Consider the following 15,531-nt stretch of genomic DNA (forward strand, 5'->3'; position numbering starts at 1 on the left):
CTCAGCATAATGGGACAAAAGATAATGCTGCCCACGCCGACTGACTGTGGCCCCATTGTTATGAAATCCAGTATTCAATTGCAGAGGGAGGTGTTGAGACCCATCAAGGATAGCTTCCCCACAAGTTAAACAGCAGTCTGGCACATGAGACCCCATTTACCAGGTGTGACGGGACATAGTGGAGGCAGAGCCAAGTGTAACATCAGTGGATTGATTAGCAGAAGGTAGATAAGTAACCTGCACCAGATAGATTGCACCCCAGGACATAGAAGGATGTAGCTGAAGGGATTCTGGAGGCATTTCTGGAATAGTTCTGGAGGACCGGAAAATTGGAGATGTCACTCCACACTTTAAGGCGGGATAGCAGGAAATTATAGGCCAGTTAGCAAGACTTCAGTAGTTACCATGTTGTTTGAGTCCATTATTAAATGCGTTTTCAGGCTACTTGGAGGTCAAAGTCAGCTTGGTTTCCTGAAGGGGAAATCTTCGTTGACAAATCTTTTGGAATTCTTTAAGAAAAACAATAGACAAGATAGAGAAAGGAGAGTCAATGACTCTTGTTTACCTGGATTTTCATAGGCCTTTGACAAGATACCGCACATGAGGCTGCTAAACAATACAACAGTTCATGGAGTTACAGGAAAGACACTAGCAGGGACTGAAGGTTTGCTGACTGGCAGAAGGCAAGGAGTGGGAATGAAGAGGGCCTTTACTGGCTGGCTGCCACTGATTAGTGCTGTTCTGCAGGGATGGTAATGGGACGCTTTTCATGTTACTCATCGATGATCTGGATGGCAGGATTGATGGCTTTGTGTTCAAGTTTGTAGACAACAATAGGTCAAGTGGCAGGCATTGTTGAGAAAGTAGAGAGTCTGCAGAAGGATTAGGAAAATGTGAGAAGAATTTGCTGATGAATATATATAGTCGTGCACTTGGGTAATAGGAATAAAGGCATAGATCATTCTCTAAATGGGGAGAAATTCTAAAATCAGAGGTGTAAAGGGACTTTGGAGTCCTACTACTGGATTCCCTAAAGGTCAATTTACACATTAAGTCATAGTAAGGAAGACAAATGCAATGATAGCATTCATTCCATTACGGTGAGAAGCTTTAAAAAGCAGGAAGCTTTTTGGCGGGAGTTTTCGATTGAAGCTTTGCACAGACTAAACAGGAACGTTCCCGTGCAGGTTCAGTGAAGAGCTTTTAAAAACCCAGTCTCTATTAAAGAGGGGGACAGTCTAGCAGAGCAGTAATCATGGGAGCTGTCATTGTTGGAGTAGTAGTGCTGTGGCTCAACAAGTCTTCAGCGAGAACAGGCAGAGGCAAGGTAAGAAGGCTGCGAGTGGAATGGCTAAGGATTTTCAGAGAGAAGGCATTTTACTACTCGGGATAAAGAGAGGCAAGACCGCACAGGTGTGTGATGTCAGTGAGCAGAGCGTGAAAACTTTAAACAGAAGACCACCATATCCAGCGGGCAGTGTAGTGAGAGAAGCAGAGTGATAGTGCTCTGGCTCAACAGGCCTAGGTGGTAACAGGACGAGATGAGGTAGGTTTTCCTGTGTTAATTGCTGAAAGGAAGTATGTGTGCGAGGCTGGTGTCCTGTGCTCGGTGTCAGATGTGGGAAGTCCTGGAGTCTCCCAGACGTCCATATCTGCATCCGGTGTGTCAAGCTCAGCTCCTAAGGGAACTGGAGTTGCAGCTTGATGTTGACCTTCATCTGGTCAGGGAGAGCAAAGAGGTGACAGAAAGGAGTTATAGGCAGGTGGTCACACCGGGGCCACGGGAGACAGACAGTCAGGAGAGGGATGGGGAAGAGTCAGATACTAGAGTATCCCTGTGGCTCAGAGGGGTGGGGAAAGGAAGAGAAAGGCAGTAGTGATAGAGGACTCTATAGTTAGGGGGTCAGTCAGGCGATTCTGTGGACGCAGGGAAGAAAGTCGGCTGGTAGTTTGCCTCCCAAGTGCCATGGTCTGGGATGTTTCAGATCACGTTCACGATATCCTGCAGTGGGAGGGAGAACAGCCAGAGGTCGTGATACATATTGGTACCAATGATGTAGATAGGAAAAGGGAAGAGGTCTACAGGGAGTTAGGAAGGATATTGAGAAGCAGGACTGCAAAAGTAGTAATTTCAGGATTACTGCCTGTGCCAAGTGACAGTTAGTATAGGAATAGAATGAGGTGGAGGATGAATTTGTGGCTGAGGGAATGGAGCAGGGGTCAGGGATTCAGATTTCTAGATCATTGGGACCTCTTTTGGGGCAGGTGTGACCTGTACAAAAAGGACAGGTTGCATTTGAATCCCGGGGGACCAATATCCTGGCGGGGAGGTTTGCTAAGGCAACTGGGGAGAATTTAAACTAGAATTGTTGGGGATTGGGAACCGAAGTGAAGAGACTGGGAAGAGGCGATTGGCTCACAAATAAAGAAAGCTTGGAGACTGTGTGTGAGGGAGGTTAGGCAGTTGATAGAGAAGGGACACACTCAGACCGATGGTTTGAGATATGTCTATTTTAACGCAAGGAGTATTGTGAACAAAGCGGATGAACTTAAGAGTGTGGATCTGTACTTGGAGCTATGATGTGCTGGCCATTAAAGAGACTTGGATGGCTTGGGGACAGGAATGGTTACTTAAAGAGCCGGGTTTTAGATGTTTCAGAAAGGGCAGGGAGGGACGCAAAAGAGGTGGGGGTGTGGCACTGTTAATCAGAGATGGTATCACGGCTGCAGAAAAGGTGAGCATCATGGAGGGATTGTCTACGGAGTCTCTGTGGGTGGAGGTTAAGAAAAGGAAGGATTCAATAACTCAACTGGGTGTTTTTTATAGGCTGCCCAATAGTAACAGGGATATTGAGAAGCGGATAGGGAAACAAATCCTGGAAAGGTGTAATAATAACAGTTGTCGTGATGGGAGATTTTAATTTCCCAAATATCGATTGGCATCTCCCTGGAGCAAGGGGTTTAGATGGGGTGGTGTTTGTTAGGTGTGTTTAAGAAGGTTTCTTGACACACTATGTAGATAAGCCAACAAGAAGCGAGACTGTACTTGATTTGGTATTGGGAAATGAACCTGGTCAGGTGTCAGATCTCTCAGTGGGAGAGCATTTTGGTGAGCAGGATTAAGGAAAACCCCAAGGCATTCTACAAGTATGTGAAGAGCAAGAGGACGAGACGTGAAAGAATAGGACCTATCAAGTGTGACAATGGAAAAATGTATATGGAACCTGAGGAAATAGCAGACGTACTTAATGAATACGTTACATTCACTATGGAAAAGGATCTTGGTGATTGTTGTGATGACTTGCAGCAGACTGAATAGTTTGAGCATGTAGGTATTAAGAAAAGATGTGCTGGAGCTTTTGGAAAGCATCAAGTTGGATAAGTCACCGGGACTGGATGGGATGTACCCCAGGCTACTGTGGGAGGCGAGGGAGGAGTTTGCTGAGCCTCTGGCGATGATCATCATCAAGATTCCGGAGGATTGGAGGGTTGCGGATGTTGTTCCTTTATTCAAGAAAGGGATAGACCTGGAAGCTATAGACCAGTGAGTCTTACTTCAGCTATTGGTAAGTTGATGGAGAAGATCCTGAGAGGCAGAACTTGTGAACATTTGGAGAGGTATAATGTGATTAGGAATAGTCAGCATGGCTTTGTCAAGGGCAGATCGTGCCTTACAAGCCTGATTGAATTTTTTGACGATGTGACTAAAAACATTGATGAATGAAGAGTAGTAGATGTAGTGTATATGGATTTTAGCAAGACATTTGATAAGGTACCCCTTGCAAGACTTATTGAGAATGTAAGGAGGCATGGGATCCAAGGAGACATTGCTTTGTTGATCCAGAACTGGCTTGCCGACAGAATGCAAAGATTGGTTGTAGACAGGTCATATTCTGCATGGAGGTTGGTGTCCGGTGGTGTTCTGGGACCATTACTCTTAGTGATTTTTATAAATGACCTGGATGAGGAAGTGGAGGTATGTGTTAGTAAGTTTGCTGATGACACAAAGGTTGGGAGTGTTGTGGATAGTGTGGAGGGCTGTTGGAGCTTACAGCGGGACATTGATCAGATGCAAAACTGGGCTGAGAAGTGGCAGATGGAGTTCAACCCAGATAAGTGTGAAGTAGTTCATTCTGGTAGATCAAATTTGATGGCAGATTATGGTATTACCGGTAAGAGGATCAGAGGGATCTTGGGGTCCGAGTCCATAGGACACTCAAAGCAGCTGTGCAGCTTGACTCTGCGGTTACCATTGCATATGGTGTATTGTCCTTCATCAATCGTGGATTTGAATTTAAGAGCCAAGAGATAATGTTGCAGTTATATAGGACTCTGGTCAGACCCCACTTGGAGTACTGTGCTCAGTTCTGGTCACCTCACTACAGGAAGGATGTGGAAACCATGAAGAGGGTGCAGAGGAGATTTAAAAGGATGTTACCCAGATTGGAGAGAGTGCCTTATGAAAACAGGTTGAGTGAACTTGGCCTTTCTCCTTGGAACAGTGGAGGATGAGAGGTGACCTGATAGAGGTGTATAAGATGATGAGAGGCATTGATTGTGTGGATAGTCAGAGGCTTTTTCCCAGGGCTGAAATGGCTGCCACAAAATGTATGGTAACACACACAAAATGCTGGTGGAACGCAGCAGGCCAGGCAGCATCTATAGGGAGAAGCGCTGTCGACATTTTGGGCCGAGACACTTTGTCAGGACGCTTCTCCCTATAGATGCTGCCTGGCCTGCTGCGTTCCACCAGCATTTTGTGTGTGTTGCTTGAATTTCCAGCATCTGCAGATTTCCTTGTGTTTGATGGGTTTATGGTGCTTGGGAGCAGGCACAGAAGAGATGTCAGGGGTAAGTTTTTACACAGAGAGTGGTGAGTGCGTGGAATGGGCTACTGGCAACAGTGGTGGAGGCAGATATAACAGTCTTTTTAGAAACTTTTGGATAGGTACATGGAGCTTAGAAAAATAGAGAGCTGTGGGTAACCCGAGTAATTTCTAAAGTAGGGACATGTTCGGCACAACTTTATGGGCTGAAGGGCCGGTATTGTGCTGTAGGTTTTCTCTGTTTCTATTTCTGTTTGCTTGTTTCTTTTTTTTTCTGAATTTAACTCAAGAGAATTGGGGATATTTGTGCAGAACTAGTGTTCTATTCTGTGTGTCAGATGTGGGATTTCCAGGAGGCGCCAACATCCCTGATGGCCACATCTGCACCAGGTAGGTCGAGATACTCCTTAGAGACAGTGTTAGGGAACTGGAGCTGCAGCTCGATGACTTTCAGCTTGTTGGAGAAAGTGAAGCAGTGATAGACAGGAGCTGCAGGGAGGTTGTCACCCCAAGGCACCCAAAATGGGTGTCTATCAGGAGAGGGAAGGGAGAATGTCAGATCGTGGAGAGCACCCCTGTGACCAACACCCTCAACAATAAATTTTGAGAATTGTTGGGGGAAACGACCTACCTGGGGGAGCCAGCAGCGCCTATGCCTCTGGTACTGAGTGTGGCTCTGTAGCTCAGAAGGGTAGGGAACTGAATTGGCTGGCAGTAGTAATAGGGGACTCTGTAGTTGGGGGGATAGATAGATGATTCTGTGGGCACAAAAAGGAAGCACTTGTGGTAGTTTGCCTCCCAGATTCCAGGGTCTGCGACGTTTCTGGACGCCTCCACAATATCCTGAAAAGGGAGGGTGAGCAGCCAGAAATCGTGGTACATATTAGCACCAATGACATAGGTAGAAAAAGAGAGGAGGTCCTGAAATAAAACACAGGGAGTTAGGAAGGTGGCTGAGAAGCAGGACCTCAAGGTAATAATCTCAGGATTGCTGCCTGTGCCATGTGACTGTGAGGACAGGAATAAAATGAGATGGTAGATAAATGTGTGGCTGCAGGGAGCAGGGATTCCAGTTTCTGGATAATTGGGTTCACCTCTGTGGCAGGTATGACCTGTACAGAAGAGACGGGTTGCGCTTGAATCCAAGAAGGACCAATATTCTTGTGGGGTGGTTTACTAGAGCTGTTGGGAGTGATTTAAACTAACATGGCTGGGAGATGGGAACCTGTATGATAGAGCTGAGGATAAACCAGCAGGCTTACAAGTAGATGATGGGTGTAACATGACTAAAGAAACACATGCCAATGATTGGATACAAATGCAGACAGAGCAAAGAGATAAGTTGTACCACAGAGGTAAAATTCAAAAGGGCGAAGAATGCAGGACTGAAGGTGCTGCATTTAAATGCACATAGTATTCAGAATAAGGTGGATGAACTTGTGGCACAATTACAGATTGGTCAGTATGACGTTGTGGGCATCACTGAGTCTTGGCTGAAAGAAGGCCATAATTGGGAGCTTAACATCAAAAGATATACTTCGTATTGAAAGGACAGGAAGGATGGTGTAGACCGTGGTGTGGCTGTGTTGTTAAGAGATGAAGTTGCATCTTTAGGAAGAGGTAACATAGGGTCAGAAAATGTCAAATCTTTGTGTGTAGAGTTAAGAAACTGCAAGGGTTTCGGAACTATTATGGGAATTGTATGCAGTTGGCCCTCCTTATCTGTGGATTCAACCAACCGTGGATCAGGAAAACCCCGAAGTTCACCCTCCAGCACTTGTTTAAGCATGTGCAGACTTTTTTTCTCTTGTCATTATTCCCTAAACAATACAGTATAACTATTTACATAGCATTTACATTGTATTAGGTATTATAAGTAATCTAGAGATGATTCAAAGTATGCAGGAGGATGTGCATAGGTTAGTGCGGATCGGGAATTGGAAAATAACCGGATGTTCTCTAAGTCAAATAAGTACATCCGGTATTATTTAGCATCAGTTAGTCAAACATTTGTCTTAGTATACAGTATATATTTTACCTTTCTATGTATATAAAATACTTTTAAGAAAGTATGTATCTCAATAATTAAACCACTGCGTTGCTTAGTAATAATTGTAGCTATCATCAGGGCAGAGCCTTCACATGCGCGATTATTCTCACTTTTTCCTTTAAAATTGTTCTGATCATTTACCGACTGTAGCCTAATGCTTTTCCAATGTCCGATGGCGTTTCACCTCTTTCCGATCGCTTTATTTTCAATCGTTTTCCGTCAACGGAAGGGAAACACTGCGGCCAGCGTGTCCTGAAATCCACCGCACTGAGACAGGTTAAATCATGAACTTGAGCATCCTCATTTTTTGGTGTCCACTGGGGATCCCAGAACCAATCCCCCACAGATAAGAAGGGCCAACTGTGTAGGCAAGATGTGGGTTGAGATTGCAAAGGGAGCTGGAAAAGGCATGTAGTAAGGGTATTGACACAATTGTAATGGGGGACTTCAGTATGCAAGGGGATTGGGAAAATCAGGTTGCTGTTGTGTAATAACCAGGTCTTATTAGGAGGCAGTGATCATAATATGATTGAATTCATACTGCAATTTGAGAGGGAGCAGCATAACTCACGTGTATCTGTATTGCAATGGAATAAAGGGAATTACAGGAGTATGAGAGAGGAGCTTGCCCAGGTGGATTCGAGGAGGATACGGACAGGGATGATGGCAGATTAGAGAGGGCTGCTTTTGAGAGTAGTTCACAAGATGCAGGATAGATTTCTCCCACAGAAGTTGTTCTCAAATGGCGGGGTAGACAACCATGGTTGATAAGACAAGCACTGAAGAGAGGGCATATAATGTAGCCAAAATGAGTGGGGAGTTGGATTATTTGGAAGCTTTTAAGATCCAACAAAAGGCAACCAAAAAAGCTATAAGAAGGGAAAAGATGAATTATGAGGGCAAACTAGCCAAAAATGTAAAGCAGGATACTACAAGTTGTTTCAGTTATATAGGAGAGTCAAAAAGGCGGGTGGGGGGGGTGGTGAACGTTGGTATTGGACCTCTGGAAAATGATGCTGGTGGGTAGTAATGGTGGACAAGGAAATGGCAGATGAACTTAATGAGTACTTTGTATCTGCCTTCACTGTGGAAGACAGTCACAGTGTGCCAGAGGTCTGTGAGTGTCAGGAGGCAAGACTGAGCGCCATTGCCATTACAAAGGAAAAAGTGCTAGGCAAACGCAAAGGCCTTAAGGTGAATAAGTGACCTGCACCAGATAGACCACATCCCAGAATCCTGAGAGAGCTTCCTGAGGAGATCACGAGTGCATTGCTCGTGATCTTTCAAGAATCACTTGACTCTGACGTGGTCCTGGAGGATTGCAAATCTCACTCCACTCTTTAAGAAGGGAGGCAAAAGAAGAAAATGATAGGCCAGTCACCCTAACCTAGGTGGTTGGGGAAAGTAACATTAAGCGTGGACAAAGGAGAGGCAGTGGATGTCATTTACTTGGATTTTGAGAAGGTATTTGATATGGTGCCACACATGAGGCTGCTTAACAAGATAAAACCCTATGGAATTACAGGAAAGATACTGGCATGGATAGAGGAATGGCTGACAGGCAGGAGTGTATGGGAATAAAGGGGGCCTTTTCTGGTTGGTTGCCAGTGATTAGTGATGTTCGTCAGGGTTCAGTATTAGGACCATTACTTTTCACATTGTTTGTCAATGATTTAGGTAATGGATTACCTAAATTTAGGTGGAGAGTTAGATAGTGCTGAGGAAGCAATGCAATTGCAGCAGGACTTGGACAAGTTGGAAGAATGGGTAAAAAGTGGCAGATTAAATACATGTTGGTAAATATACAATAATTTGGTAAAAGGAACAATACTGTGGACTATTGTCTAAATCAGGGGAAGGTTCAAACATCAGAGGTGCAGAGGGACTTGGGAGTCCTTGTGCAAGACTCCCAGAAGGTTAATTCACATGTTGAGTCTGTGCTAAAGAAGGCAGATGCAATGCTAGCATTTATTTCAAGGAAAATAGAATATAAAAGCAAGGAAATAATGCTGAGGCTTTATAAGACTGCATTTGGAGTATTGTCAACAGTTTTCGGCCCCACATCTCAGAAAGGATGTGTTATCATTGGAGAGGATCCTGAGGAGGATCTCAGGAATGAAGGGGTTAACGTATTAGGAGCGTTTGACAGCTTTGGCCTGTACTTAGAAGAATGTGGGGAGAGGGGATCTCATGGAAACCTACTGAATGTTGAAAGGATGATATAGGCTGGTTGTGGAGAGGATGGTTCCTATGGTGGAGGTATCCAGAACTAGAGAGCACAGCCTGGAGATTGAGTGGTGAGCTGTTAGCAAAGGTAAGGAGGAATTGTTTTTTTAGCCAGAGAGTAGTGATTCTGTGGAATCCTCTGCCACAGACTGCAGTGGAGCCCAGGTCAGTGGGTATATTTAAAGTGGAAGTTGGTAGTTTCCTGCTGGGTTAAGCCATCGAAGGATATGATGAAAAGGCAGTTGGGTGGGATCCGGAATCTGTCATGATGGAATGTTGAAGCAGACTCGATGGGCTGTATGGCCTAATTCTGCTCTTGTGTCTTAAGGTCTTACTTTCAGAGGAGTTGAATTTAGAAACAAGGATTTAATAATGCTAAGAGTCATTTTTGAGGCATTTCTGAAACCGCAGTTCAGACCATTATAGTAGTCTTGAGCTCGTTTTCTTAGAAAAGGTGTGCTTACATTGGAGAAGATCCAGAGGAGGTGCACAAAAACGATTCTGGGAATGAAAGGGTTAATGTGGGGAGAGTCTGATGGCTCTAGATCTGTACTCAGTGGAATTTAGAAGAATGAGGGGTAATCACATTCAAACCAAATGTAAGGCCTAGATGGAGTGGACTTGGAGAAGATGTTCCCAGTAGTGGAGGTGTCTGGGTCCAACCTCTGAATACAAGCATGACCTTTGCAGAGATTTGGAAGAATTTCTTCATCCACAGTGTGGTGAATCTGTGGAATTCATTGCCACAGCTAGCTGTGGAAGCCATGTAATTACGTATATACTTCAAGCAGACATTGATAGGCTCTTGACAAGTTAAGACTATTAAAGGTGATGGAAAGAAGGCAGGAGACTGGGTTTGAGAAGAACAATAACTCAGCCACATACCAACCTCTGCCTCACCCGTTGCTCTTCTATCTTGCTATGCTGTCTGCCTTTCCTCAACATCCTTACCATGATACTGACAGATTTCTTTCAAGAAACAGAGGAGTAAATTTTCAAAAGGTGACTGAGGCTGTACTGATATTTTGTTTTTGCATTGTGTTGTTTATGAAAGCGGAAGAGCTGCTAAATTTGAGCTCAGATATTCAAAGTGACCCAAATTGGGTTTTTTTCAGAGCTTCATTGAAATAATAGGTTTCTTGATAATGATTGCCATGCTGAAATTTGTTATGCATTTGAAATTGTATTGATTGCGCAGGCAGCCATTTTGGTGATTGGGGACTGAGTAGGACTTAAAGGTTTTTGTGAACAGTATCAACAATTAGTGACTGATTTTAATCACTGGGTCATAGCTGTGAACAAACCCCGGCAAGGTAGCATGGAAGAAGTAATGGAGGTATTAAGTGCAGGTATTAAGTAAGTTTCACGCAGAGTTGAGGAAAGGGGGATGATATAGGGATATACAGTACTAAAGGAATGAGAGATGTGGAAAAAGATGTATAATTAATGTGCTAAAGTATCTTCCAGTGACAGCATTAACATGAGGATATTCTTTTGCAGATCATATGAATGGGAGGAGTTGAGAACTGGAAATTCAATCTGACTGCACATCGCGATCTGATAGTGTAATTCAGTAGGACATGAATATCCCTGACATTTGTGTGTAAGAAGAGATGTTTCCCATTTGTGAGTGTCAGAGTTTAAAAAGAGCTTTAACACAGCCTGGGAAAGTCCACCTTTCACAGCAGATATAAACTGCATTCTGTGTGATCAAAGCAACAACTGAGCATCCAACCTGGAGCATCACAAGGGTACCCGCTCCACGAAGAAACCGTGGAAATGTGATGACTGTGGGAAGGGGTTCAGTTCTCCATCCCAGCTTGAAACTCATAAGCGTAGTCACACCGGAGAGAAACCATTCACCTGCTTCCTATGTGGAAAGGGATTCACTTTATCCTCCAGTCTCCAGTTACACCAGAGAGTTCACACAAATGAGAGGCCCTTTAAATGTTCTGACTGTGGAAACTGCTTTAAAATCTCCGCAGATCTGATTAAACACCAGCTTGTTCACACTGATGAGAGACCTTTCAGTTGTTCTCACTGTGACAAGAGGTTTAGGCAGTCGTCTCACCTTATTCAACACCAGCGAGTGCATACAGGAGAGAGGCCACTGACGTGCTCTGTTTGTGGGAAGGGGTTTAGTTCTGCATCCAATCTTCGGACGCACCAGCGAATTCACACTGGAGAGAAAATGTTCTCCTGCTCCATATGTGAAAAGGGATTCACCCAATCATCCAACCTGCTGAGGCACCAGCAAGTTCACACTAAAGAAAGGCCATTCATGTGTTCTGTGTGTGGGAAGGGATTCACTCGGTCATCTCACCTCCTGAGACATCAGCAGGTTCATGTAATTGCAGAGGTTTGATTCTGCTATGGATAACACCTCCATTTATTTATCTTGATGTTGGTAACCCAATGTAACTGAATTTTACTGCCTTTTTTATCTGTCTGATAAATTAGCTGAGATGTATATACCTTGCTTATTTTACCAAGCTAAGAGAAAATAATTGATATTCAATGCTGGCTGCTGCATTTTAAGGTTTCTCCAGATCATTTTGGTTCCTCAACATTTGTGTACTCCTCCAACTCTCCTGGTTGTCCGTTTTGATCTTGATAACCGAGCATTAATTCTCCTTTGGGAGCTATACAAAACTCACTGTTACTCACTTCCAGTTATCAAACGTGTTAAGCAATTCATGCTATTCCTCATGCTTAATGAGTAAAATGTCATCGGTGTTAAAAATCTGAAAAATTCTGCTCGGAAAATACACAGCAGATCAGCCAGCATCTGTGAGAAGTCATATTAGCTTAGCATTTCAGAGTGAGATCTCTTCATCAGCATTTGTTAACATTCATCATTTATTGTGCATGTCCTACACCTATTGTACTACATAACGGACCACCTCACACTTGTCAGGATTAAGTTCCATTTGTCAACTCTCTGGCTAGCTAATCTATATCATGTAGCCTTAGACAATCTTCCGAACTATCCATAATACCTCCAATTTCCAGGTCATTTGCAAACATAATAATTGTACCTCCTACATTCACCTCCAATTTGAAGAAATGTGTCACAAAGCAAAGATCCAAACATCAAGCCCTCTGGTACATGACCAGTCACAGAGTAGCTTATTATCAATACTCACTGTCACCAAGATAATTTTGGATCTTAGATGCAAGGGAAACATGCTGGAAATATCAAGCAACATACACAAATTTCACTTTGGGCTGAGACCCTTGCTTAAAAGGAGGTAGAAGCAAGAATAAGAAGGCTGGGGGGAGATTGATGGTGTTTGGATCCAATTAGCCAGCTCATCTTGAATCCCAAGAGCTCCTGATGTATTAGGTAACTATGTAAGAGATATTTACATCTCCTAAAAGTACTGCATAAAATTCAGACAGTAAATCACTGTAATCTGACCAACCTACCATGTGGGATCTTGTCAAATTGTCCAAGGTCATTGGAATTTTTTTAATCTTGAGTCTTTTTTCTTGTTGTGCCTCAGGATTTTCTTTGGTTTATAGATTGCTTGTATTCTGTCCTTTTAATTAATCCCCTGACTTTTCTCAGAAAGTAAGTTCAACCACCCATGCTTTCTGCCATGACGGGCTTTTCCTCTTCAGTCCTGATGCGGGTCTCAATCCAGAACATTAAAAGTTCACTTTTGCCTCCACTGGTACTACTTGGCCCTATGAATTTCTCCAGAATTCTGTTCTTTTTTTTGCTTCAGACTCCAGCATCTATTGTCACTTTACAACTGTACCTTTTTTCTCTCTAATGTCAGATTAGTTTCTCAGAGTGATCTTTCTCATAGCATTGGTGTACATTTCAGCAGTAATTTTGGCTCAATATTTCTCCCATAGGAATTGTATAAAATTTTCCAAAAATTGTTCTGTATCAGCCATCTTTGCCATCATCTTGTCTTCTGTTAAATGAAGAACAGTATTGGGAGTAGACCATGGGTCCCTTTGAGCCTGCACCACCATTCATGAGGGTTGTTAAGACTATCTCCCAATGTAATTTTGAATTTTCCTACTTAGTTTGTGTAGGTATAATTTTACTGTGCTAAGGAGTGTTGCTACTCAGATATGTTTTGTGTCTTCTCTAGTTATATAAATGCAGTGCAATTCTAACCAGCCTGAACGAATAGTATATGTTTTCTGTATGAACTCACGTTTGTATCATAAGAGCTTCAGGTGGCTGTTAAGCACTTTCTAAAGTCGGCATTCTGTCAGTTATGATTTTGAGTAACTTTTGGAATACATAATCAGTGGAGATGTTTTCCCAAGGAAAATCAGAAGATGGTGGAAACAATCATGTCGAAACTCTTAAATTACATTTGTTGCAACGAGAAATTGAATTATACATTAAGGAAAATGCAGCAACTGTGCAATGGTCAAGGAGCCGAGAAATCCCTTTATCCCTTTGCTGTTTTCACAGAGGCACAGTCAAGGATTCCCTGGAACAAGGTAAGTTAAACAACTTGTTACATCGCTGACCACAGAGCATTATCTACTTAGTGCAATCATAGGTTTGCACCATTCTCTCAATGAATTGCTGCATCTGAGGGTTTCTGGAATACATACTCAGCTGATGTCCAGAATGCATGACTCATAGATTTCATTTTTAGAATGTATCAGTTACGGCGAGAAGGCAGGTGAATCCAGTTGAGAAGGAGATAAATCAGCTAAGATGGAATGGTGAGACAGCCTCAATAGGCCGAAAAACATAATTCTGCTCCCATTATTGCAGTAATCATTATCACTAAAGCATACATCTTTAAAAATGCCAATGATGCTTCAGTGTGGGAAGTCCTGATTAGACAAACAATTATTTTCTTTGCACTCAGAAGGCAAAGAGGTGATTGAAAACGAAGCTTAGGATGGGGGGAGGCTTGCAGTTTTAACCTCATGCTGTTTGTTATAGTTATCTATTGCAGACATTTTTCTCAAGTTCAGGCAAACATGTATATGAACTGCAGTGAAGTGAAGTGTTACAGAAAGCCGACAATGGGATATGACCTACTCTTAAGCAGATCTGGTTCAAAGTGTTAGGCCCAGAAACGCAATGCAGAGCATGTGCAGGAAAGAAGATATTCCAGTACAGTAAAGCTATCTGTTTACTCTCATGCCCTGAGAGATCAGTTTAAGATGATATTGTCACCAATCAAAGTGACTCACCTGAAGTCATTGAATAAAATGCTAATCAAAAAGCAATAAGCAATGCTGGAAGTCTGAAATATAATCAGTAAATTTTGGAACTACTTGGCAAATCTAACTAAACAGCTGGAAGCAAATTAGTGAACTTTTCAAATCGATGCTTTACATGAAAGGTTGACTCAATTTCTTTCTTTGAATTGATTGCTAATGATATTTTCAGAAAGTCTTAAATAAAATTCAATGTAAAACCATAGTGTGTAAATTAAAGCTCATAGGTTTGGATGTATTATACTACAATGGATTGAAAATTTCTCCTAGGAAACAGAAAGTAGTAATAAGCATGTCTTCTTTAGGGTGATTGTGATTAGTGCTTTGGTCCCAGCTATTCCAATGGATGTCAACATTTTTTTTCAAATTAACTGAGTATGGCATTCATCACCTATCAGTGCTAAGGCTATTGCTTTCTTGGAGTGTTTAAGTCACAATTTTAAAATGTTAATTATGTATTTAATTTTTAAGTAATATTGTAAATATTGTTTAAGTATTCTTGCTTATGTAATTCATTTCAGATCTTAAGTAAAAGTCTGTCATTATGCTCCTATATCATATGTATGTGTCTCACTAAAGTTTAAAAAAAATGAACTAAGGACATGTTATCCCTGGCTCCGTGTTTTTCTTTCAGTCAGGTTTATGTTTTAGAGTTTCAAAACATAACAGTTAACAGTTTGTGAGTTATGAAGATAGTGATAAATTGAGGCAGGAAATGAACAGGCTGGTGCAATGGACAAATGTGTGACAGCTGAATGATGATGCAGCAAAGTGTGAAATGATACATTTTGAGGGCAAAAAATGAAGAGACTACATAGGTTAAAGGATAGAGTTCTGAAAGGGGAGCAGCCCCATGGGACCCTGGGGGAATTGGTTGCACAACTCTTTGAACGTGGGAGGACATTTTGAGAATATTGTTAATAAGATGTATTCACTTACGGCTTTTATTAGTGGATGCATTGAGTGTATAAGCAGGGCAGTTGCACTGAATCTTGAAATGATCTTCACGGGAGAATTATGTTCACTTCTAGTCACCTCAGTATAGAAAGTATGTAAAGCCATTAGGGAGGACCCAGAAACGAATTTCATGAATTGACAGAATAAAGGGGCAGGAACTTGTTTTACTCCAGAAAAGAATGATGTTGAGAGCTTGATTTAAGTATATAAAATAAAAATGAGTTAAATAAAGTGGATACAGTGAGGCTGTTGCTTTTAGTATCC

At 42.4% G+C, this 15,531-nt stretch overlaps 1 protein-coding gene across 1 annotated transcript; it reads left to right on the forward strand.

Annotated features, from left to right (window-relative positions):
* Window positions 1-1,255: 1,255 nt before the first annotated feature.
* LOC132381563 (zinc finger protein 239-like) lies at window positions 1,256-14,918 on the forward strand. The gene is made up of 3 exons (XM_059951065.1): window positions 1,256-1,327; window positions 5,165-5,216; window positions 10,830-14,918. The coding sequence occupies exons 1-3, from the start codon at window positions 1,256-1,258 to the stop codon at window positions 11,465-11,467; spliced, it is 762 nt and encodes a 253-aa protein (XP_059807048.1). The 3' UTR covers window positions 11,468-14,918.
* Window positions 14,919-15,531: the final 613 nt, after the last annotated feature.

The sequence above is a fragment of the Hypanus sabinus genome, chromosome 26 (assembly GCF_030144855.1).
Source record: "Hypanus sabinus isolate sHypSab1 chromosome 26, sHypSab1.hap1, whole genome shotgun sequence".
In the NCBI taxonomy this organism is placed as follows: Eukaryota; Metazoa; Chordata; class Chondrichthyes; order Myliobatiformes; family Dasyatidae; genus Hypanus; species Hypanus sabinus.